The sequence below is a fragment of the Rhinatrema bivittatum genome, chromosome 11, assembly GCF_901001135.1.
Source record: "Rhinatrema bivittatum chromosome 11, aRhiBiv1.1, whole genome shotgun sequence".
In the NCBI taxonomy this organism is placed as follows: Eukaryota; Metazoa; Chordata; class Amphibia; order Gymnophiona; family Rhinatrematidae; genus Rhinatrema; species Rhinatrema bivittatum.
Window position 1 is genome coordinate 25,742,821 of NC_042625.1, and position 25,607 is coordinate 25,768,427.

General features: G+C 41.5%; 1 protein-coding gene across 2 annotated transcripts in view; it reads right to left on the bottom strand.

Moving 5' to 3' along the window:
- Window positions 1-25,279, bottom strand: part of NAA25 (N(alpha)-acetyltransferase 25, NatB auxiliary subunit) — a 188,087-nt gene extending 162,808 nt beyond the window's left edge. The window contains exons 1-3 of one of the 2 annotated variants that reach the window (XM_029619559.1): window positions 25,140-25,279; window positions 4,834-4,919; window positions 4,383-4,521 (exon numbers count right to left, since the gene is read on the bottom strand). In XM_029619559.1, coding sequence (XP_029475419.1) covers window positions 4,383-4,521; window positions 4,834-4,919; window positions 25,140-25,197 — 283 coding nt within the window. In that variant the 5' untranslated portion in view covers window positions 25,198-25,279. Of the gene's footprint in view, window positions 1-4,382; window positions 4,522-4,833; window positions 4,920-24,437; window positions 24,564-25,139 lie in introns of those variants that run through there. The other variant, XM_029619560.1, reaches the window with a different exon arrangement.
- Between the last annotated feature and the right edge of the window lie 328 nt (window positions 25,280-25,607).

Consider the following 25,607-nt stretch of genomic DNA (forward strand, 5'->3'; position numbering starts at 1 on the left):
CCTTCAGGTGTGCAGCTCCGTGTGAAGACCAGCGCAACTTGCTAAAAGAATAAACTGAGATCGGCAGTCCTAAAGCAGTGGGAGGAAGTGTGCACTATAAAAGCACTGCAGCTGGGCATCTGTATAAACATGTGTTTTCTTTGGCTTGAATCCTCCTTAACAGAAAAACAAATGGCAGCTTCAGAAATCTTTCAAGAAAATTTGGCTAGTTCTATACTACAGCAATCACAGTAGGCGCAACATCCAACTATCAAAGGATAAGCAACAGAACATGTGGAAGGATTAATCAATTTCCATAAAATTCAAAATGAATCAACAAGATATCACCTCTAAATTATTGATTACACCATATTTTTATCACTCAATATTTTTTTGAAGGAAAAAATCTCTAGCCATCCATATATTTGGTCTCATAATTTAACCCAATAATAGATTAACAACGAAAAAAATTTTTAGGAGCGAAGAGGAAGGTTTCATATCATTTCCTTATGTCACTGCATCCAGCAGTGTTTAGTAATTTTAATCAACCAACCTCCTCCCACCCTTTGTAGATTTTTTTATGTGTATGTGTGCATGCAAATTTGTGATAACTATATATTAAATCAAACATTTTTTTGTAATTCTTTTTTAAAATTTTGCCATAAAATACTTTTCTTCAACTCCTCTCGTTGAAATGACGTACACCGAATTTTTGCCAAAAACGCCGACAGACTTGTTTTTTTTCAAACTATCAAGAGCTGTTAAACCAAACAACTTCCCTTCAAGTTATCTGTTTTAGTTGACTTTAGCCAGTGTCCATGTCCCAACAGGGCCTTGTTTCAAATCCTTGATTCTTCGTCAGGGGACACGTTGTTCTTGTCCAGTAGTTGGTAATATTTGGCGTTTCCTCTCGATTTAATCCGCCATCAATGAGGTCGCCATGTTAGTATCAAAGTCCAGGTAAGCATCACTCTTATATCTGTACCATCGACTACAACTTAGACCTATCCTGATTCACGTCAATGATGTAATCACGCGACGTGTTTAGGTTTCCCAATCGGCGTATCATGGTGTCTTCTTTTTATGTTGATTTAATATCAATACCATCATAAAATATATCTTATTCACCATTCACACCACCTGGTCAACCTTTATCCAGACTCAAATATTATTAAATTCTATGGAACAAAGCTCATATATCAGAATGGATCATTAAATGAGCGTATTCCATTCCAATTCCTCGTTAAGTCCTCGCGGGGACTGCGTACCCAACGTGAAAATCCAATAGGCTTCCCTACGGTCCAGCATCTGTCTACGGTCTCCTCCCCGTGGTGCCTCCTCTTGGTGGCAAGATGTTATCATGTGGAGTCGTTACATTGACGACATCTTTTTCATTTGGAAAGGATCTGAGGATCGTCTGAATGCATTTTGTACCTGGATAAATACCTTGAACAGCAATTTACAGTTTACAGCTCACCATGACATTTTTAGATGTCTTGATGACACGCCAGGAGGACACTGTAGTCACTACAGTGTTTAGGAAACAGACAGACTGGAACAATTTACTTACAGGCCGATTCAGTAAAGTCCGCGGGAGAGCGGCACGCGCACAGGCCACTCGCCTGTGCGCACGATACAGTATTTAAATGAGGCCCGGCGGTAGAAACGGGCAAAAGGAGGTGCTAGGGACACTAGCGCTTCCCTAGCGCTTCCTTTTTGACAGGAGCGGCAGCTGTCAGCAGGTTTGACAGCCGACGCTCAATTTTGCCGGTGTCGGTTCTCGAGCCTGCTGACAGCCACGGGCTCGGAAACTGGACGCTGGCAAAACTGAGCGTCCGGTTTTCGACCCGACAGCCAACTTCCAATTTTTTTTTTTTTTAAACTTTTTTACTCTTCGGGACCTCAGACTTAATATCGCCATGATATTAAGTCGGAGGGTGCACAGAAAAGCAGTTTTTACCTTTGGGTAGGCGCTAATTTCTGAAAGTAAAATGTGCGGCTTGGCTGCACATTTTACTTTCTGAATCGCACACGAATACCTAATAGGGCCATCAACATTAGGTTCATTGGGTTAGACGCGCGTTTTCTGCCCCTTACTGAATAAGGGTAAGGGAAAACGCGCATCCAATGGCAGGTAAACAGTGCGCTCTGTACTGAATCGGCCTGAAAGATTTCATAGTCATCATGCATACTCATTTAAATATGGGTTACCCACAAGTCAATTTTTCCGGATCCAAAGGATTTGTTCCACACTATCTGAATATGAAACCCTGGCGGAGATTCTTAAAATAAGGTTTTTACAATGCGGATATCTGCGCACAATTAAGCGGGCCTATAAACGGGTGAAATATTCGGACAGGAAAGCTTTGTTGTCATATAAGCCCAAGCAACAGGAACCTAATTTAGTTTGTGTGTTAAAACAAACTACAGGGTTTCCGGCCATCTCCACAGCAATTAGGAGACATTGGCATATATTAGGGATTCATAACATCTTTCAGGAACCACCTTTGATTGTGACCTCTGGAGGCAGTAATATCAGAGATCATCTAGTACATGCACAAATACGAGTGCAGAATGTTAATGGACATTTCAAATGTGGCGAGTACAGCCATTGCGCAAACTGTATTGAGGGTCTTCTATGGGAAGATCCAATATCAGGATATAGGATTACACGGAAATCTCACACCACATGCAATTCAAATTAAGTAATATATGCATTATTGTGTGACTGTCTGAAAGTGTGTATTGGGAGAACCACCCGCAATATTAGAACAAGATTAAATGAACACAAGTCGCGTTTAAAAACTCAGGACACTTACAGCTCCGATCGAGACCCATTGTGTTCAACATGAACATACATTTGTGCAGATAAAATGGACAATCATCGATCAGGTGGTGACAACCTTACGGGGAGGAGTCCGTAGACAGATGCTGGACCGTAGGGAAGCCTATTGGATTTTCACGTTGGGTACGCAGTCCCCGCGAGAACTTAACGAGGAATTGGAATGGAATACGCTCATTTAATGATCCATTCTGATATATGAGCTTTGTTCCATAGAATTTAATAATATTTGAGTCTGGATAAAGGTTGTCCAGGTGGTGTGAATGGTGAATAAGATATATTTTATGATGGTATTGATATTAAATCAACATAAAAAGAAGACACCAAGATACGCCGATTGGGAAACCTAACCACGTCGCGTGATTATGTCATCGATGTGACTCAGGATAGGTCTAAGTTATAAGAGATGGTACAGATATAAGAGTGATGCTTACCTGGACTTTGATACCAATATGGCGACCACGTTGATGGCGGATTAAATCGAGAGGAAACGCCAAATATTACCAACTACTGGACAAGAACAACGTGTCCCCTGACGAAGAATCAAGGATTCGAAACAAGGCCCTGTTGGGACATGGACACTGGCTAAAGTCAACTAAGACAGATAAGTTGAAGGGAAGTTGTTTCGTTTAACAGCTCTTGATAGTTTGAAAAAAATAAGTGTCGGCGTTTTTGGCAATAATTCCGCGTACGTCATTTCAACGAGAGGAGTTGAAGAAAAGTATTTTATGGCAAAATTCGAAAAAAAGAGTTACAAAAAAATGTTTTTGATTTGATATATAGTTAACACAAATTTGCACGCACACATACACAAAAAAATCTACAAAAGGGTGGGAGGAGGTTGGTTGATGATTAAAATCACTATACACTGCTGGATGCAGTGATATAAGGAAATGATATGAAACCTTCCTCTTCGCTCCTAAAAAATTTTTTCGTTGTTAATCTATTATTGGGTTAAATTATGAGACCAAATATATGGACGGCTAGAGATTTGTTCCTTCAAAAAAAAATATTGAGTGATAAAAATATGGTATAATCAATACATTAGAGATGATATCTTGTTGATTCATTTACAGTATTTATATCCCTCAAAAGGATGTGCATAGTGTTAGTGGTTTCTTACATAAAATTCATAAAGCATTCATAACCGCTTTATTTAAGAAGACTGAATAGGTGTCAGGTTAAGCCTGGGTTCCCTCCTAACGCAGGTCCTACAAACATGGCCCATGTCAGGGGACCTTCTACTCTTGTCAAACATTTGGGCTTTATGCTGACACCTTTTCAGTCTTTTTAAATAAAACTGTTATGAATGCTTTATGAATATTGATTACATCCTTCCACACATTCTGTTGTAGTTCCATACCATACCAAAATATTGCCTTAGGAGACCGCGTTTCTTTAGAATGGATACTCAATGCGTCCTCTGTCCCCCACCTCCAAATTACAAGCTTCTTCTGAGAAGCACTGCCTCTGGGTAAGAGAGGCAGCAGCATGAATTTCTAGGCGACAGCAAATTGAAAATGTGAATTTAGTATAAGCAGAAATAAACATGAAAACTTACGTCTATGCATCTCCCGGTATAGAATGGTTAATGCTTGCAAAGAATTGTCATCTGTGGGTTCCAGTGCAGCTACTTCCTGTGCTAGAACAAAAGCTTCATCTTGCTTCCCCGTTCTCTGCAAGCCGATGGCCTTTAGGACCTAGAAGGCGACAGAAAGGGCATCTTGAGATCACCTTCTAAGGAGGACTAAAAGCCAGGCCAGGACTCTTATCTTACAGAAGGGTATACACCACTTAGGCCTAGAGAGAGGGAAGATAGCTGACACTACAGTAATGGCCCCTTTTAGTCATTGAGTGGAATAAAAGTTGTTCCCTTCCCCCCATCCCAAGCCCTCAGGCTGGTGAGGGTCTCTAAAGTCATTTAGGCATGCCATCTGCGGGAGGTGGGGGGGAGGAGCAAGCCTATGAAATTTATAAAGGAATTATGGAAAAACAGTTTAAAAAAAATGTACCTTAGCACAGTGAAGATCCTTATGTTTTTTCAAAAGTTTATCAGCCTGCTGGATTGCCATCTTGTTATTCCCATTATCAAGGTAGTCTAAAAAGAAATCATGTTTAAAATATGTGGGTATGAATATCTGAAACACTCTAGTTATGCTATTTTAGCAGAGAATGCATTTCTACAACAAAATATTAACGGGAGCTTTCTTTCAGTTTATGAAAGGCTCATTTCCTTCAAAGGACTTCCTTTGCCACTTTTTAATTTGTGAATTTGCTCTAGCACTTCTTCCAGATTCACATTTGATTCCGCCCCTCAGTCATTTGCTACAAAAAAAACAAAACAAAAAACCAGTTCAGGTGTTGTAACTCCCCATCATCTTCCTTTATAAATTCTTCAGTCTTTATAAAGAAAGATAATGGGGAGATACCCACACCTGAACTATTTTTTCTAGGTATTGACTCAAAGGAACTGATTCAAATAAGTGTGAATCTAGAGGAAGCGCTAGAACAAATTGACAGATAGTAGCAAATCACAAGGACCTGATGGTATTCACCCAAGAGTTCTAAAGGAACTCAAATATGAAACTGCAGACCTTCTACTGGCAATTTGTAATCTATCATTCAAATCTCCCTCTATACTCGAAGTCTAGAGAATAGCAAATACAATGCCACATTTCAAAAAGGGCTCCAGGAGTGATCTGAGCAGCTAGACTGGTGAGTCTGTCATTGGTGCCTGGTAAAATTGTAGACACTATAAATTAAGAAGAAAATCACTGGTCATACAGATAAACATGGTTTAATGGGAAGAGCCAGCAAGGATTTAGGAAACTTAAGTTGTGCCTTACTAATCTATTAGAATTTGTTAAAGATGTAGACAAGCATATTTATTTATTTAGCCATTTTATATACCATAGTTTCAAGTGAAGATCACAATGGTTTATGGATACAAGAAAGCTGATTAATATAGTGTATTTGGATTTACAGAAGACATGCGACACAGTTCCTCGAAAATATTGCTCAGTAAACTAAAGCCATGGGATGTATAGGAGAAGCTGTCTCAATCTGGATCGGTAAAAGACAGGAAACAAGAAGTAGGACTAAATATTTATTTATTTATAACTTTTTTTATACCGAGGTTCAATTAACAGGATTAATTATCACTTCGGTTTACATTACAACCATCAAAAACAACAGTGGCAAGGTCTTGTCTTACATTGAACAAGGTAGAAAAAACCTGGATAACATAACTAGGGTGAAAGCAGGTATAGGAACAAGGGTAAACATAACTTGGGCAAAAACAGGGAACTTACATTGGGGAGGACTATGATAACCTCATATGGGAGAAAGTAAACAAATGATGCGGACTAAGACCATGGCGGAAAGGAGTGGTTATGAGAAAGCTTGGTCAAACAACAAAGTCTTAAGTCTTTTCTTGAATGAGATTGGACATCGTTCCAGCCTTAGTTCAGGAGGGAGCAGGTTCCATTGCTTGGGGCCAGAAGCGGACATAGCTCTTTTTCTGAAGGAGGTCTTGATGATAGGTGCTTGAAGAGTGCATCTCTGGGCTAGTCTTAAATATGCAGTTTTCCCAGTGAAAAAAAGAAAAAAAAAGTTGAATAGTGGAGCACCCCCAAGGATCTGCCCTTGGACCCAAGCTGTTAAACTTTTTCATTAATGATTCAGAAAGGGAAGCGAGGAGCGATGTATCAAATTTGCAGAGATGACACAAAAACATTCAGGGTAGTTAGAACATAGGACCTTGCGAGACTGGAAAACTGGGCATCTAAATGGCAGATGAAATTTAATATGGACAAGTGCAAAGTGCACATAGAAAAAAAAAATTGCCCTAATTTTAGATAATGGGTCCACATTAGGATTAATCCCAGGAAAAGGATCTAGAAGTCATTGTCGACAGTACACTGAAATCCTCAGCTCGATGTGCAGTGGCAGCTCAAAAAGCAAACAGATTGCTAGGAATTATTTGGAATGGAATGGAGAATAAAAGAGAGAACATCATAATGCCTCGTAAAGATCAATGGTGCGACGGCACCTTTACTATTGTGTACAATTCTGATCACCCCATCTCAAAAAGGATATAGTGGAGTTAGAAAAGATATAGAGAAGGGCAATGAAAATGGTTAAGGGGTTGGAACAGCTCCCTTATGAAGAAAGACTAAATAGGTTAGGACTCTTCAAATTGAATTTCAGAATTCTTTATAAATCAATCACCATAATCTACAAAACTATCCAGCAAATCGCTGTTTCATTTCAAGTATTCTTGAATTAACTTGTAAAATTGATAAAGAAAAAAGAAAAGAGAAAAAAAATAAAAATAAAAAAAAAATAAAACAAATTGTAGAAAGCAAGTTTCCATACTGTAAATGGTGATTTCTATAGATAGAAGGCCAAATTAGCCATGACATGTGGGGAGTTCCAAGTTGAGTGTTGCAGCGGAGTGTTTACTGAGTAAGCAATCCGGACCCTACCATACAGGCCAATTCAGTAAAAGTCACGGGAGAGCAGGCGAGCACCCGCTCTCCTGTGCGCGCGATTCAGTATTTAAATGAGGGCCTGCAGTAAAAAGAGGCGCTAGGGACACTAGCGCGTCCCTAGCGCCTCTTTTTTGACAGGAGCGGCAGCTGTCAGCGAGTTTGACAGCCGATGCCGGTTCTCAAACCTGCTGACAGCCACAGGTTTGGAAACCGGATGCCGGCAAAATTGAGCGTCCGGTTTTCAACCCACAAGCTGATTTTAAATCTATTTTATTTATTTAATTATTTTTATACTTTGGGACCTCCGACTTAATATCGCCATGATGTTAAGTCGGAGGGTGTCGGCAGAAATTAACGCCTACCTTTGGGTAGGCGCTAATTTCTGAAAGTAAAATGTGCGGCTTGGCTGCACATTTTACTTAGTGAATCGCGCTGGAATAACTAATAGGGCCATCAACATGCATTTGCATGTTGATGGCCCTATTAGGGGGGGGGGGTTGGACGCACGTTTTCGACGCGCTATTACCCCTTACTGAATAAGGGGTAAAGCGCATCGAAAACGCATCGAAAGCGCATCGAAAGCGCATCGAAAGCGCATATCCAAATGCGGGTTAACAGTGCGCTCCACCAGAGCGCACTGTACTGTATCGGCCTGATAGAGAGAGTAGACTACTGAGTGAACGGGCTATGCAAAACTGCTCGTCCGAATTTGTTTTCGCTCCTTGAGAGGTTGTCCCAACCGTAATGGGATGTAAATGTGTGTACTGATTACAAAGCTGCAGGTTTGCAGATGTCTTTGAGAGGTACTGCTCGGGGATGAGCAATGGATGAGGCCATAGCTCTAACTCGCTGAGTTTTGATGAAGTCTAACTATGTAGCAGTGTTGAATGCAATCTGCTAGCCAGTTAAACCAGTGTTTCCCAAACTTTTCCAGCCCAAGGCACACCTACTTTATAAAAATATAGTGTAGCACACCATCCTCCATGGAGTAGGTAGTGCAGAGAGAGAGAACTCATAGTCAATAGAAAAAGTACTGAAAGCCTCACCAATCTCTTTTCAAATTTTAAAATGAAGGGAGAGAGAGGCTGAAGCACATGTGAACGCGTCACAATGGACCAGCTCCTTCTACAGTATAAACAAGTGCAGGAGAAGGGAGAAATCGGTGTGATGCAACAAGCTGGCTCAGTTACCTTGGCTGCCACATGGGGATGTCAGAACTCCTTCGTTGCTGCTGCTCCCAACAATTGGAGAAAATCAAATCCAGCGCTCAGTGCACACTGCCCCCTACTCACTCAGCCTGGGGATAGGACAAAAGGACGAAAGGACTCAAAGGAAGAGGAGGAGATGCTATGTGCACTGTGAATTTGCTGCACAAAGCAGATCTCAGTTAACCGTGCCCTGTATGTTGCTCATTAATTACCACACTCGTGCTGCACCTAGGAAGAGGAGCCATGCATGATTACACATGTTCTCAGAAAGGAGCTCCTACACATTTAAGAGCCATTGCTGGTGTGCCTTGTTGCTGTGAGGTGCTGAGAGCAGAGCCCAGGTGCTTGTCTGAATCCAAGCCTCAAGCAGTGGTGACTTTTCCGTGGCAATCCTGATCAGGTCTGAAGGCACACTGGCTGGGAAACACAGAGTTAGACAATATGCCAGTCTATTACGATTATAAAATACGAAAAGTTGCAAACCCTGATGATGTAGCTGAGTTCTTCTCTTGCAGTAGGCTAAGGCCATTTTGCAGTCTAGGATATGAAGGGCTGTCTCACTTTCCTGAGTGTGTGGCCTCAGGAAGAAAGCAGGTAATACAATGGCCCAATTAATAAGGAAAGCTGACACAAACTTTGACAGAAACTTCAAGTGGATGTGGACCACCACCCTGTTGTGGAAAAATTGCATTTATGGTGAATAATGAATTAATGCCTGACGTTCTCCAACTCATCTACAAGAACTAATACTATCCACGTTAAAACTTTAAAGAAACAGAGTCTAATGGTTCAAAGGGCATCTTTGTTAACTGAGATAGAGCAACAGTCAGAAACCATGGCATTAGTGATTTCTCAATCAGAAGTTTCATTTACCATAAACTTTTCATGACTCGTGATACCAGGCCTGACTCAGAAAGAGAGAGCAAGTAGGTTAGTAAAGGTTTTGGGGGGACACATGAGAATGGATCAAAGCATTACATTAATCCCACATGGAGAATCTTTTCCACTTAAAGCCAGAGGCTCTTCTAGTTGATGGCTTCCTGAGAGATATTGTCATATCCTCAATCTCTCTGGATAAAGAGATCTGCAATTACCAAGGAGATCCAGGTCTATTCCATCCAGGTCTTCCACCCTTCATCCAAGCCGTCAGGTTGAGTGATGGGAGATTTGGATGGAATGGACTTCCTTCTTCTTGAGTTAATAAGGTTTGGTCTGTTCCCAGATGAAATCAGAGGAATGCTGGAAAGCTCTATGAGATACAAACCAAATCTGTCTGGACCAAGCTGGAGCTATGAGGATCAGTCAAGCTCGATTCTTTAGCACTTTTTGCACTGTTCTGTCAGTGGAATCTGTGGAAGAAAGCGTATATGAGATCTACATTCTAGGTGATCAGGAAAGCATCCTGAGCAGACCCAAGTTTGCTGGGTATGAATAAGTTGCTTGCTGGAAGACCTCATAAGCTGAGCAGTTTGTCAGCTGTTGACTGTTGCAGAGACTACTCATGAGGACAGAAAACTCTGCCGAGCCAATCCACCAATGTGTTGGAGATCCCTGCAAGATCAAGTGGTTTGCAGGACAGCTTGGTGTTTGCATATCCATTCTCATATCCTTATCGCTTCTTGGAAGAATCTCCATGACCCTGTGCCTCCCTGCTTGTTCACACAGTCTGGCCATTTGGTTGTCATTAGAATGGAAAAGGTGTATGAAAGTTGATAGTGTGTATCTGATTGCTCTCAGTTCTAGTATGTTGATCTGAAAATGTTTTTCTGTGACAGACCTAGTCCAGTGTGGGTACCCCAACCTCTTGTAGAGGCATCCATCGCTAAGGTTATTTGATGAGGGAGCAGACAAAGTGGAGCTCCCTCTTGAAGAATGCAAGGGTTTAGCCACCAGAAAAATTCCTATTTCATGTAATTTGATTGTCAAGGGTTGAATTAACTCTTCCCATTGCAGATGGCGTACGTGGAGGCAGGTTAATAGAACTACATGAATGGACTCTGCCATATGACCTAAAACAACCAAGACGTCTCTGCCTGTCTAGTACTGAATTCAGTTTGTGAACAAGTGATCTCTGAGTATTTGCCTATTCCAATGGAAGAAAAGCTCTCTCTTACAGGAATCTATTCATGCTCCAATAAATTGTATTTTCTGATCGGCACTAGATTCAACTTCTCGAAATTCACCAGAAATCCTAACTTCTGTTAAAAGCTGAATTGATTTTTGCAGGAAGATTAATAAGCCCTCCTGACGATTGAGAGATTTTCTTTCCACTTTTTCTCTTCTTTATGCTGACTCTTGTTTCTTGATAATAAGGACTAATATTTGATCTAAGTTTTGTTTTTTGTTTAATATACTTGTGTTAATTCTGCATTGATCATATAACTCTTGTAAGTTAGTTAAATTATTACTGTGAATGATTTAAACTTCAATAAAAATTAAATTATTAAAAAAAAAAGCAAGCAAGCAGCAGATGCACTTCCAGATGCAGCTGTGTTAAGCGAGATGGATCCGGATTGAAAGCGGAACAATTGAGGAAGAGATGGTAGCTGAGAAAAATGCAAATTATATCCAGATTTCACAGTCTTGAGAACCCATTGATCTTTTAATTATTTTGCACTATTGCTCCAGAAAGGCCTTGATTCTCCCGCTGACTAGAGAAGGTGGTTGGTGGACTTGCAAAGACATAAAAAACTTGGCCCAGGCTTGGGCTGGACTTATTGTGTTGCTTAGGCTGAATGCACTCACGCTGTTATTGTTATTGTTGAGTGGGAAGAGGCAGAAGCCGATATCCTTTAAAAGGCGAGAAGGGGCAACTCTGTAAATATGGTCTCTTAAAAGCATAGATGGAGCATTTCAAAGAAGATTGTTGTTCAGGTCCTGTGGAGAGGGTTTGAACCGCTACATTTTGTTCTTTTATCTGAACACCACTTTCTCTGAGCTTCTCTCCGAACAGGTGCTCTCCCAAACGAGGAGCATCTGCCATCTTGTCATAAATGTCATTGTGTAGGCTACTGGCTCTCAACCAGACCATGTGTCATGCTCTGATAGAAGCTGTTGATATAGTATCAAACGATTCATAGACCAATCGGAGAAGATGGCATATGCACTTTTCAGTGTCTAGAAATGATTGTGGATAATAATTTCCGTCCTTAGTAGGTTGAAGAAAGGGCTTTAGCTTTTGTATACAATCATGCAAGTATTGCACCATGCCAAAATTAGTGAGAAGTAATCCATGCAGTTAGTAAAGAGCTCTGAAAAACTTTCTTCCTAAAATTGGTAAGTAACTTAGGATCCTTCTCTGTTGGTGTACTGGAACAAATTCTTGATTTTCTTTGATCTTTTCAGAGCTGATTAAAAAAAAAAAAAAAGGTATCTGGTGATTTCTGCCCTCTATGTTTGAGGTCTAGCTTCCTTACAGTTGGGGCCCAGGAGATGAGGTTTTTCACATTCTCATCTGTAGCTATTGTAGAATACAATCCTAGAGGCGCAGTTCAGATGTATTCCACACATTAAGAAAGGTGGAAGGAAGGCAAAACGATTACCATCATGGTTAAAAGGTGAGGTGAAAGAGGCTATTTAGCCAAAAAAACATCCTTCAAAAATTGGAAGAAGGATCCATCTGAAGAAAATAGGATAAAACATAAGCATTGTCAAGTTAAGTGTAAAACATTGATAAGACCAGGCGAAGAGAGAATTTGAAATTAAGTTGGCCATAGAGGCAAAAACTTTTTAAAATATATCCGAAGCAAGAAACCTGTGAGGGAGTCGGTTGGACCATTAGATGACCAAGGGGTTAAAGGGGTTCTTATGGAAGATAAGGCCATTGCAGAAAGACTAAATTCATTCTTTGCTTCTGTATTTACTAATGAGGATGTTAGGGAGATACCAGTTCCGGAGATGGTTTTCAAAGGTGATGAGTCAGACGAACTAAACCAAATCACTGTGAACCGAGAAGATATAGTAGGCCAGATTGACAAACTAAAGAGTAGCAAATCACCTGGACTGGATGGTATGCATCCTAGGGTACTAAAGGAATTCAAAAATGAAATTTCTGATCTATTAGTTAAAATTTGTAACCTACCATTAAAATCATCCTTTATACCTGAAGAAGAGGGTGGCCAAATATAACTCCAATATTTAAAAAGGGCTCCAGGGGAGATCCGGGTATATAGACTAGTGAGCCTGACTTCAGTGCTGGGAAAAATAATGGAAACTATTCTAAAGATCAAAATCGTAGAGCATATAGAAAGACATGGTTTAATGGAACACAGTCAACATGGATTTACCCAAGGGAAGTCTTACCTAACAAATCTGCTTCATTTTTTTGAAGGGGTTAATAAACATGTGGATAAAGGTGAACCGGTAGATGTCGAGTATTTGGATTTTCAGAAGGTGTTTGACAAAGTCCCTCATGAGAGGCTTCTAAGAAAACTAAAAAGTCATGGGTTAGGAGGCGATGTCCTTTCGTGGATTACAAACTGGTTAAAAGACAGGAAACAGAGAGTAGGATTAAATGGTCAATTTTCTCAGTGGGAAAATGTAAACAGTGGAGTACCTCAGGGATCTGTACTTGGACTGGTGCTTTTCAATATATATATGAGATCTGGAAAGGAATACGACGAGCAAGGTTATCAAATTTGCGGACGATACAAAATTATTCAGAGTAGTTAAATCACAAGCAGATTATGATACATTACAGGAGGACCTTGCAAAACTGGAAGATTGGGCATCCAAATGGCAGATGAAATTTAATGTGGACAAGTGCAAGGTGTTCCACATAGGGAAAAATAACCCTTGCTGTAGTTATACAATGTTAGGTTCCATATTAAGAACTACCACCCAGGAAAAAGATCTAGACATCATAGTGGATAATACTTTAAAATTGTTGGCTCAGAGTGCTGCAGCAGTCAAAAAAGCAAACAATGTTAGGAATTATTAGGAAGGGAATGGTTAATAAAACGGAAAATGTCATAATGCCTCTGTATCGCTCCATGGTGAGGCCGCACCTTGAGTACTATGTACAATTCTGGTCGCCACATCTCAAAAAAGATATAGTTGCGATGGAGAAGGTACAGAGAAGGGCAACCAAAATGATAAAGGCGATGGAACAGGTCCTCTATGAGGAAAGGCTGAAGAGGTTAGGGCTGTTCAGTTGGAGAAGAGACGGCTGAGGGGGGATATGATAGAGGTCTTTAAGATCATGAGAGGTCTTGAATGAGGAGATGTGAATCGGTTATTTACACTTTCGGATAATAGAAGGACTAGGGGGCATTCCAAAAGTAGCACATTTAAGACTAATCGGAGAAAATTCTTTTTCACTCAACGCACAATTAAACTCTGTAATTTGTTGCCAGAGGATGTGGTTAGTGCAGTTAGTGTAGCTGGGTTCAAAAACGGTTTGGATACGTTCTTGGAGGAGAAGTCCTTTAACTGCTATTAATCAATTTTACTTAGGAATAGCCACTGCTATTAACTGCATCAGTAGCATGGGATTTTCTTAGTGTTTGGGTAATTGCCAGATTCTGTGGCCTGGTTTGGCCTCTGTTGGAAACAGGATGCTGGGCTTGATGGACCCTTGGTCTGACCCAGCATGGCAATTTCTTATGATCTTAATACTGTGAACTGTGATCGCTGCCGGTTCTGTTGGCATGTCCAAAATTTGGAGGAGTCTAAATACTTCTGCACAAGGATCTTTATCTTTGTGCACATATACTCCAAGCACTTTTCCTAGTTCATCTAAAAATTTTGAGTAAGAGAGGTCTTCCAGAGGGGAGGAATGCACTGGAGACTCCAGTAATGGGGCAGAAGAGATTCCTGTTGATCCCTTTTCCAAGCCTATGGATGTTGGAACACTAACTTAGGACACCCCAATGATGAAGATTGTAACTCAGGGGGGGGGGGGGGGGGTGTTGTCTCCTGGTTGCCTCAGAGGCGAATAAATCCTGGTGCATGATCTCTGAATGTCTGAACTCCCCTCAAGTGAATTCGCAAAGAACCACCTTGTAATGGGGGTTCTGATGGTGTCCACCAGAATTGGGGATACTGGAATGCCTTCTTGTGGGAAGAAGCTAAATAGGAGAGAAGCAGATAGAAAGCTCTTTCTCTTTAGCCAAAGAGGAAAATTAATTTTTCACCAGCTCCGCTATCTGGTCGCGCAGTTAACATGTCCTCTAACCTGGAGTAGGTGGTGAAATATCTTCTTCTGGGCTCTTATCCTTGAGCTGGAGGTCTATTAGAAGAGGCACCAGAGATCATATGGGATAAGAACATAACTGAAATTTGCTGCAAACTCTGCTACCATTGCCTGGGACTGGCACATGACCAGGCCAACTGTTATCATTTCTGTCAGATTTCCCCGCGTACGCCACATGCCAGAGCTTATAAAATGGAGGAACTGCCTAAGTCGCAGTCGTTCCTCCTGCATGTGCAGCATTGTCTGCCTCACTGGGGAAAAAACTGAGCCAGAGTTCCTCAAAAACTCCTTCAGCAAGGCAGGCCGAAACCTCTGGGTTGTGTAATGTCTACCCGTTGGGATCCTGTCAGGTACTCGTGACATGGATTGGCCACTGTTGGAAACAGGATACTGTGCTTGATGGATCTTTGGTCGACCCAATATGGCAATCTTATGATGGACACAAATACCGTTCTTGAATCCACTTACTGTGGCCTTCTTTTTGCCTATCATCTTGAGGTGGCAAGATTTTTTCTTGGTTTTTGGTAGTACTGAAAAGTGCTGCTGAGGCAGCGAGGCAACTTTTATAGCAATAAAACACGAAGAAGTGTACAAAAAAAAAAGAGAAAAAAAAAAGACACAAAGAGTACACCTCAGTCTGTGCTCAGATGAAAAAAGTCTGAGGCGGCTCATGAGGCAACACCTGTGCAGCAATTCCCCCACTTGCTCAGTACAGATAAAAGCTCTACTAGCTAGGAGATACGAGTCTGTTTGGTGCTGACAGATGATGCCACCCACATAATGGCTAATTCAGCCCTACTTAAATCAATAGATAACATAGAAACATAGAAAAGACGGCAGAAGAATACCAGACGGCCCATCCAGTCTGCCCAGCAAGCTTCGTACTTTTGTTTGTTTTTTTTCTCATACTTATCTGTTTCTCTTGGCTCTTAGTAACCTTTTGGTTCTATTTCCCCTCCACCCCCACCATTAATGTAGAGAGCAGTGCTGGAACTGCACCTAAGTGAAATATCTAGCTTAATTAGTTAGTGGTAGTAACTGCCGCAATAAGCAAGCTACACCCATGCTTATTTGTATACCCAGACAATGTAATTCAGTCCTTGTTGGTTGTCTGTATATAGATCCACTTTTCTTCATTCCCCCTGCCGTTGAAGCAGAGAGCTATGCTGGATATGCATTGAAAGTGAAGTATCAGGCTTATCTGGTTTGGGGTAGTAACCGCTGTAACAAGCAAGCTACTCCCCGCTTTTTTTGTGAATGCAAATCTTTTTCCACGTTTCCTCTTGCCGTTGAAGCTTAGAGCAATGTTGGAGTCGCATTAACCGTGTGTATGTCTATTGAATAAGGGTATTATCTCCAGGCAGTAGCCATCATTCCTGCGAGCCACCCACTCTTCATTCACATCCTCTAGACTTTATGGATCCACAGTGTTTAAGTGGATAAAATATTTTCCCACTTAATGCACAATCAAGCTGTGGAATTTGTTGCAGGAGGATGTAGTCAAGGCAACTAGCATAGCTGGGTTTAACAAGGGTTTGGACAAATTCATGGAGGAAAAGTCCAGGTGACTTGGTGAAACTCACTACTTGGCATAGGGAATGAGCAGCAATAAATTGAATCTGCGTTTAGGGATTGGCCAGGATGCTGGGCTCAATGGACCTTTGATCTGACCTGCCATGGCACTTCTTATGTTCTTAAGGAGGAGCATTTCTGTGCACCTGTAGCTTGCCTCTCTGCAGCCAGGTGTCCACAGAGGCCCTCTGAAAGATGCTTTGCTCTCCTGTCTCTTTTCAAAACTATGCTCAAGACAAAAAGGACAATCACCCTGCCCTGCTGTCACACCTGCTCTCTCCCATCTGCTCTCACCACAATCCTTTTTATAAAATCTCAGATACAAACGCCCTTCACATTCTAGAAAGTGTATACAAGGTCCAATATTTTCCAGCTATGGAAACGTCCGACTAAATCTCAAGCGGCAAAAACAGCTAACAGGTTTTACAAACTTCAGGGGAGTTAATAGCCTCATGACAGCATCCACAGCGATCACTCCCTTTCTATTAGCTGTTGCAAGTTCTTTGTCTGGATTCTCAGGCATCGAGTCATAAACTCTACTAAAAAGTCAACAGGTTTCATCATTGACCTGTTATGTACATTGTCAGAGAAGTGACAGCTGGGAAAGAAGAACCTGTCTGGGCTGGTTCTGAGAATGTACTTAAAACAATTGAGTTTCACCAACTCATTAATGTCTACAAACATCACATACACAGGAGATTGTTTTTCAACCATTAGTCCTGGGATTTTTTTTTCTTAGCCTTTTAATAAGTGGACAAAGTACTGACAATTAGTATGAATCAGGTTTAGCAGGCACTAAGGAAGCCTACAGCTGCCATAGAGCGGCTTTATCTTCCAAGAATATAAAACTGACCTTGTCGCTTATGGAAACAGAGAGGGAAAGAACTTCAGAGCTTGATACACTGGGGGAGGGAGGAGGCGCAATTTGCAGGAGCCTGCCTAGGCGGAACGTTCATCGGTAGGTTTGCACCGCAGACTTGATAAGCGAGTTTCAAAGAGAACTAAGCAAGTAGTTTTCTTTTGGGGAATCTGTTTACATGGCTACCCAGCGACAAAAATCTCCACGGATTTTGCACCTCCTTTTCCTGTAGGCAGAGGAAAGGTGGAAAAAGAACATGGGCGTATATGAAAGTGCTATTCCACGTGTACACCCTGCTCCCCCAGCCTAAATATGTCACCGAAACCCCCTCCCACACTTTTAAGGCGGCCGAACATATGTGCATTATGAACCCCGCGCATACCTTTTTTTAGCTGCTCTGAGGAGGGCAATGTATTTCAGGCAGGCTACTTTACCCAGGTGCACGGCTTTATTTATTTATAAACTTTTTTATACCAATATTCGTGGCAACATCATATCGGTTTACATTGTAACAGCAAGGAGGAAAATACATTGAACAGGGGAGGGGGGATGCATAGGAAAAATAGGAACACTAGAAACTTAGTAAGGGAAGAAAGAGAACCAAGCAATAACATCAACAACTAAGGGATAACAGAGGCAGTAAACATTCAATGATAATTGTAGTTGTAACTGAAGTTGCAACCACCATCACAGTAGAAATGATTGTGGCTGAGATTGCAACTACAATCACAGACCAGTTTATAACAGAGATTGAAGCAGAGATATGTACAAAGTACTTCGAAGAGCTGGCAATTGTCTTCAATATCAAAAGGCTCAAATTATTATTTCCCATTCTAAAGCTTGCTGCATCACTCTTGCACAGAGGAAAAACCAAGTGATTGATCAGCAAAATGTCTGAATTGAACTCTGCAGGCTAAATTTAACTTTTAAGGAAAAACACCTGCACCTTCTGGTCTAGGGGAAAAAAAAAAGTTACATGAAAAAAAAAAAAAAGCCCTTGCAAAAAAAGCACAGTGGAACTTTTGCCCAAACCTTAAAATGTAGCCCTTTCAAGCAAAACATTTCACACTGCTTCTTTGCAGGAGTTTATGCTTGCAAATTTTCTTTTGCTGTGGATTTTTTGTTTCTTTCCTGAAGTTGCAAGAAATGTAATCCTTTGCAAAGACGAGCCACTTCAGAACGGTCCATGCAATGGCCGTGCAGGACTTTTGCACCTATCATCGCCCCAAACTTCAACCTGGCCTTGTGACTTACACAATGCAGCCAGCATTCTTTCATGAATTGAAGCATATGGAAAGGTCAAAGCTAAAGGCTTAAAAAAAATTAAAAAAGGAAGTAAACACTAATCACAAAAGTCAAAATGAAAAAAAAATGTTGTGCTGCGATATAAAGATCAACCAAGCACTCAAAAGTAAAATTACTGTATGAAAAATATTCTTCCAAAGATTTTCAGGTCTATTGTAAGGGGAATCATAAAATCATCTCCAGCTTTTTAATAAATCCTGGTCTATTTTTTAGTGCAATCTTGGGAACACTGGTAATGTGTAAAAGTGGTACAATATTCTCAAATAATACAGGGCTCCTAATTACAGCACTCCATAGAAAGGAAATAAGATGATCAGCCCTCCCTACCGACCCTGACCCCTGCTAAAAATCTTCTGCCCACGAGACTTATGATTAAGAAGATGAGGGAAGATCTTGCTCCTAATTTTCCTTACTTATTATGATAATCCCTAAAATCTTTGGAAGAATATTTTTTGCCATTTCATTTTGCTCTATGGTTAGTTGAACTGTACATAACATCACCACTTTTTTGCATCAAGCTTCACTGCAGCATACCAAGCTTTTCTTAAAAACAAGTACTAGCAAAATATATATATTTTTTAATTATTCAGTATTCAAGATGCAACATTAGTGTTTCTGAAGTATCTGAAAGCTCCTTCTAGGCACACATGCGAAATCTAAGTAAACCATTGGTATTCCATCAGCACGCCATATAGGTATCATGTTCATGCAAGTTAGATATGAATGCTGCAGGAATAGCCGAAAAGTCTCGAGACTAGTCCAGATATATTTATATGGAAGCCAGGCTGGCATTGTTTGTGCCACTTGGATCTGCGCTTTTCTGCCTATAGCTGCTCTGTGCATGTGCAAAGCAGATCCTGGGATAGTCGTATCACGGCTCAGCCCGCACCATCTTTATTTTGGCCACTGGTGGGCCAGGAGTGATTTGGCATTGCTCCTACCTTCCCAACAGCTTGGATCATCCTGTGATAAGGGAGGAATTCCAAATGGCGTTCACGTGGAAGACTGTACCTGTCGTTTTAGGACAGGCTTTCCCACTATGTTTATAAAAGGGGAACACACTTTATTATGAAGAAATTAAAAAGCATAAAACAAACTAAATATTAAGACAAAATAAAGTAAGAGGGTAGAGCGATACCTTTACTAGGTTAATGCATGCTTTAAGATGCAAGTTCTCAGTACTATTTTCTAAATTCCCTTCCAAAAAGGGGCTGGTCTGGTGGCTCAGGATTGGGTACTGCCATTCAGAAAACCTGGGTTTAGTTGCTAGGCTGCTCCCTAGACTGACAGAAGAAGTCAAGAGTCGTGGTGTTACCTAGTGGCCAGATTCAGGGTCCATGACTGCAGATTCCAGGAGGAGATCTGGTGTATGGCCCCTGACCGAGTGTGCTGTGCAATGACTGGACTAAGTCAGAAGGGCATAAGAAATAATTAAAAAAAAAACGTTTTAAAATATATCTGAGCAGGAAGCCTGCAAGGGAGTCAATAGGATCATTAGATAATCAAGAGGTTAAAGGGACACTCAGGGACACTGAAGCCATCGTGGAAAACCTAAATGAATTCTTTGCTTCGGTGTTTACTGAGGAGGATGTTGGGGAAATAACCATCCCGGAGATGGTTTTCAAGAATGTTGATTCAGATGAACTGAACTTAATCACAGTGAACCTGGAAGATGTAGTAGGCTAGATGGACAAACTGAAAATTGGCAAATCGCCTGGACCAGATGTTATACATCCTATGGTTCGGAAAGAACTAACAGGTCTGCAATTTAATTTTTTTTTTTTTTTTTTACAGGTAATTTATAACCTATCATTAAAATCATTCATTGTAGCTGAAAACTGGAAGGCGGCCAATGTAACCCCGGTGACCCTGACTTCAATGCCAAGAAAAATCATGCAAACTATTATCAGGATTACAATCTCAAAACATACAGAAAGACACGGCCAGCTTGGATTAACATAAGAAATTGCCATACTCCTACTGGGTCAGACCAAGGGTCCATCAAGCCCAGCCTCCTGTTTCCAACAGTGGTCAATCCAGGCTACAAGTACCTGGCACGTACCCAAACACTAAAGTAGATCCCATGCTACTGATGCCAGTAATAGCAGTGGCTATTCCCTAAGGGGTACACTTTCAAAACTCACACGAGCACACATGGACTCACAATTTTATAACATGCGTGCGCATGTTAAAGAATGCTAGGTCGACGTGCGCGCGCGCAGGGGGGGGGGGGTGACAACTTTAGCAAATATGCGTGTGACACATCAGGGCCTTCCCTAGTTCCCTCTCAGTCCGCACCAATTAAGGAACGGACTGGGAGGGAACGTCCCAACACCCTAGCCTAACCTCCCTTCCCCTATCCCTATCCTAACTACCTCAAATTTTCTTATTTTACCTTTCGCTCCTACCTTGGAGCAGTAGCAAGTTGCGTGTGCCGGCACCCTGCCGGTTTACGATTCCCTGGCTTAATGGCAAATGGCTGCTGTGCCGGGCTCCTCTAGTATGTGTGAGAGGGAAAGGGAGCTTGTGTGTGTGTGTGTATGCAAGACAGAGGACCCTGTATGAGAGGATGTATGTGTGCGCGAGAGAGTGAGGGAGCCTGTATGAGGGTGTGTGTGTGTACTAGAGAGAGGGAGGGACAGAGGGAGCCTGTGTGAGGGGCAGTACTGAGAACAGGGTCAAACTCTGGGACTGGCGATAGAGTGGAAGGGGCTGAGCCTAGAGGTGGAGGGGAGAGATACTGGCAGATGGAGGAGCTGGGGCCTCAAAGGGCAAAGTGGCCAAGGGAGTAGGGACACTTTTACAGTGAATTTCTAGGGAAACTCTGCATCTTTAAGTAATAACTTTTTTCTTTATTTATTTAAAATGTAATTACTTAAAGACTGTCATATAAATTGTGTTATTTTGATCAATATAAAGTTTGCAGAATTTAAAGTTTTTTTGCGCAGAATTTCCCCAGGAGTAATATATTTATAAATAATCTGGAAAGGGAAATGACGAGTGAGGTGATCAAATTTGGAGATGACAAAATTATTCACAGTATTTAAAACAGGTGGATTGTGATAAATTGCAGGAGGACCTTGCAAGACTGGAAGATTAGGCATCCAAATTTAATGTAGAAAAGTGCAAGGTGATGCATATAGGGAAAAATAACCCTTGCTGTAGTTACACGATGTTAGGTTCCATAATAGGAGTTACCACCCAGGAAAAAGATCTAGGCATCATATTGGACAATACATTTAAATCATCAGCTTAGTGTGTTGTGCCAGTTAAAAAAGCAAATAGAATGTTAGGAATTATTAGGAAGGGAATGGTTAATAAAACAAAAAATGTCATAATGCCTCTGTATCGCTCCATGGTGAGACCACACTTTGAATACTATTTACAATTCTGGTCGCTGCATCTTAAAATAGATATAGATGCACTGGAGAAGGTGCAGATAAGGGCGACCAAAATGATAAAGGGGATGGAACAGCTCCCCTATGAGGAAAGGCTAAAGATATTCAGCTTGGAGAAAACACACCTGAGGGGGGGATATGATGAAGGTATATAAAATCATGAGAGGACTAGAGCAAGTCATGTAAATCAGTTGTTTACTCTTTCAGATAATAGTTAGCAAATAGCACATAATTAAGCTCTGGGATTTGTTGGAGAAGTTCTTGGAGGAGAAGTCCATTAACTGCTTTTAATCAAGTTGCCTTAGAGAAAAACCCACTGCTTATTACTAGCATCAGTAGCATGGGATCTACTTAGTGTAGCCTGGATTAGCCACTGTTGGAAACAGGTTTAATGGACACTCAGTCTGACCCAGTATGGCAATTTCTTATGTTCCACAGGACACATCCCTGGGTGGCTGTGAATGAAGGCTCATTGTGCCAGAGTGGATAGAGATGGAGGAACAAGAGGAAACTGTCAGACTAAAAAATAAACAACCCCTTCCAAAAACTAATGCCCTGAAAATGAAGCTGCACGCTATTGTATAAAAAACTAAACCGTAGACATTTCTCTGCTCCAGAGCACAATGCAGAAGATAATGAAGGTAGCAATCCTAAAAGGTAACATCAAAACACAGAGAGAAGAAGAATATCAAAATAAATGTACATTATTTATTACTTCAGGATTTAAATAGCGCTCATAATCAGGTGTGTTTCATAGTAAATCACAGACAGATACAATGAGTCTCTTCCGCAGAAAGCTCATTCCGCTCTAAGGGTCACCTGGTAAGTCATCCGGGACTCAGTGCTATATGATGGTTGCTATGAAATAATACATTTATTACAAGTTCAACACAAGAAGTAAGAAATCCTTTTACTTTTGTGTATTATCTTTTCTTACAAATAAAGATTCTATTTATTTTGTATTCTTAAATCTGGTAGCATTTCCTCTACTAGCTGCTCTGGGGGGCATTCCATGCATCCACCACCTTTCCCTGAAAACAAGATTTCCTGATGTTGCTCCTCCAAGTTTCATATTATGACCCCTTTGTCTAGGGTGCCCTTTTCCCTAAAAAAAGGTTTGATTCCTGTGCATTATTATTAATATTGTTCAGATATTTTAATGTTTCTTTCATAACTCCCCTGTTTCTCCTCTAAAGTCTACATATTTAGATCCTCCAAGTCTCAGCTCACAGGACTTCTAATGAACACCTTCTTCCATTTTAGTAACCTTTTTCTGGACCTCCTTCACTATGTTCTTTCAGAGACACAGCCTCCAAAACCAGACATAACACTCCACACACAGGTCCCATCAATGACCTATACACTTCCTTTTCCTACTAGTTATACCTCTCCCTATGCACCCCTGCATCCCCTCCAGCTCTGTCCATTGCTTTGCTGCACTATTTTACTAAGTTGAAATCATCCAATATAAGTCACCCCAAGGTTTCTTTCTTGTTCTGTAAACATCAGTAACAAACATTTATGCTTTGAGAAAATGGCAGAATGAGAATGAGAAATCTACAATATTAATAGATTAGATTTTATTCTGAAATGGTTATTCATTCCAATATTGCACAAATTATTTTTGGACTACCAGCAAACAAGACCAAAAGAGAAGCACATTACAAAAGTACAGAAATTCAACCATTTAACAATGTAACACCTAATTAACACCTCCAAAATTGAGTTTTCAAATTGTCATTAATAAAAAAGAAATGGATTATGATCTTCATTCTACACTGTCAGAGGTTACTAAACGTCACTTTGCAAAAATGCCTTCTATCAGCTAATTACAACAACTATTGGGACTGAATAAAGCTTGGCAATTTCAGATGATGAATATTTTCACAACTCTGTTTACTCACACCACTTCAGAAAATATACGCATTCATCCAAGAGGTGTATGGCCTTGACACTGGTTATTACACTATGTGACAGCTCCTGAAGTGGAGGTAGAACATTATTACCACTCAGTTATAGTCTGGCAAAACAGGGGTAGGAGGAGGCAAAGTAATTTGCACAAAACTACAGCAGTCACAGAAACACTGTTAACCAGTCATTAAGCTTTATGCAAACAAATATGAGGAGGAAAAAAATCTCTCACTCCCCAAACAATTTTTTAGAGCCCTATTGCCTTGCAGCCCTGTTTGTGTTGCGTTGTACAGATGCTTTAGTGTACAGATGCTCCGGTGCTTTAGTGTGCGGGAATAGGATTCAGAAATCCTGGATCATTATTCTGAATATCTCAGGAATGTTTATAAATAAAATACCGTATAAATGCAGTATTTTCCCCTACAAATTCACCACATAGTCTTTGCTTCAGATGGATTTTTTTTTTTTTAGGTTTTAAATGATCTTTTGACATACTTCCTATACCAATACTAAATAAGTTTAAAGATTTAAAACACTGGCAATTAGAAAAAAAAAAGTCCAAAGAACTGAAAGTTTTTATGCCCCTAAAGCAAACCATTTTTATCTGACAACCTGAATCCTTGTTTCAGTATCAGGTAATTCTAAAAGTAGGAATTTAACAGCCAGCATAAACATACCTTTATTTGGAATCTGTGGAACATTTTAGCAAAAAGTCATAATGCATTTTGCTTGATTCTATAAATCTTCAAATTTCAGGGCAAGCTGGTCCAGAGTAGATACCCACCACTTTAAAAAGTAAGAAGCTTTTGCACTGTACTTCTCTCCCTTCAATACTGTTTTGCATGGGTGCCCCAAGCACAGAAACTGATACCTGCACTGACACTAGACAGTCTGTCTAGTTTAATAGAAGAAAGGAGACCAGGAAATCCTCCGACATTAAAATGTTTACAGCTCCCATCCCGGTGTGACTCTTTCCAAGCTGCAAACCCCCTCACCCCCAGCCATGGCACAGGCCTGGAGTGGGAGGAAATCAGGCGACCTGCAGCAGCCTCGCTTCCTTTACAATGAAACTCGCTTCCCTTCGCGAGGAAGTTACCGACGGCGTCCCGCGGGAGGGCAGCCCGCACCTCCGCCAGGAACGAAGCCGAAACCCTTCCCCTTCCTCACTCCAGCCCGCGGTCCCAGACCGGGCCTAGGCGCCCAGCCGGTTGCCCACGACCGTCCCCCCACCGCTTCCCGTCCCGGCCACTGCAGAGCGGAGTTCAGGCGAGAGAGATCCGGGGGAAGGGAAGGGGGGGGGGGAACGGCCGTCCAAGGCTGAGCGGCCCCGGCTTCGGCGGGGCCCTCTAGCCCGGAACCCAAGCGCCGGAGAAACCTACCGTAGATGGGTCTCAGCCGCCTGTCGTTGGGATCCTGCACATGGCCCCGCGTCGCCATGATGACAAGCGCAGAAGCCCAGGGCGCATGCGCGCCGGGAAGAGGACGGCGGCGTTAAAGTGACAGCTGCGGCGGCCCGGTGCAGTGAGGTGGCTCGATCGCTTCGGATCCATCGGTAACCCGCTTGGGGCAAGAGGCAGCAACTTGCTGTCGGCACCTCCGCTGCCAAATCACAGGGGCAAGAGCTGGTGCCTGCCAACCACCCTTGATGTAGCCGTAAAGTTTAACTGTAAGGCAGGGGTGAGCAATCCTTTTGAGCGGAGGGGACCCCCCCCCCCCCCATTCATGCAATTGGTTGGGTCCCCCCCAAAATGGGTTGCTCTCTCTCTCTATATATATATAGTGAAGGGTGATTATTCACCGGGCAGTCACGCTGCCAACTACCAGTGGTTCAATGCCCCCATTTTGTT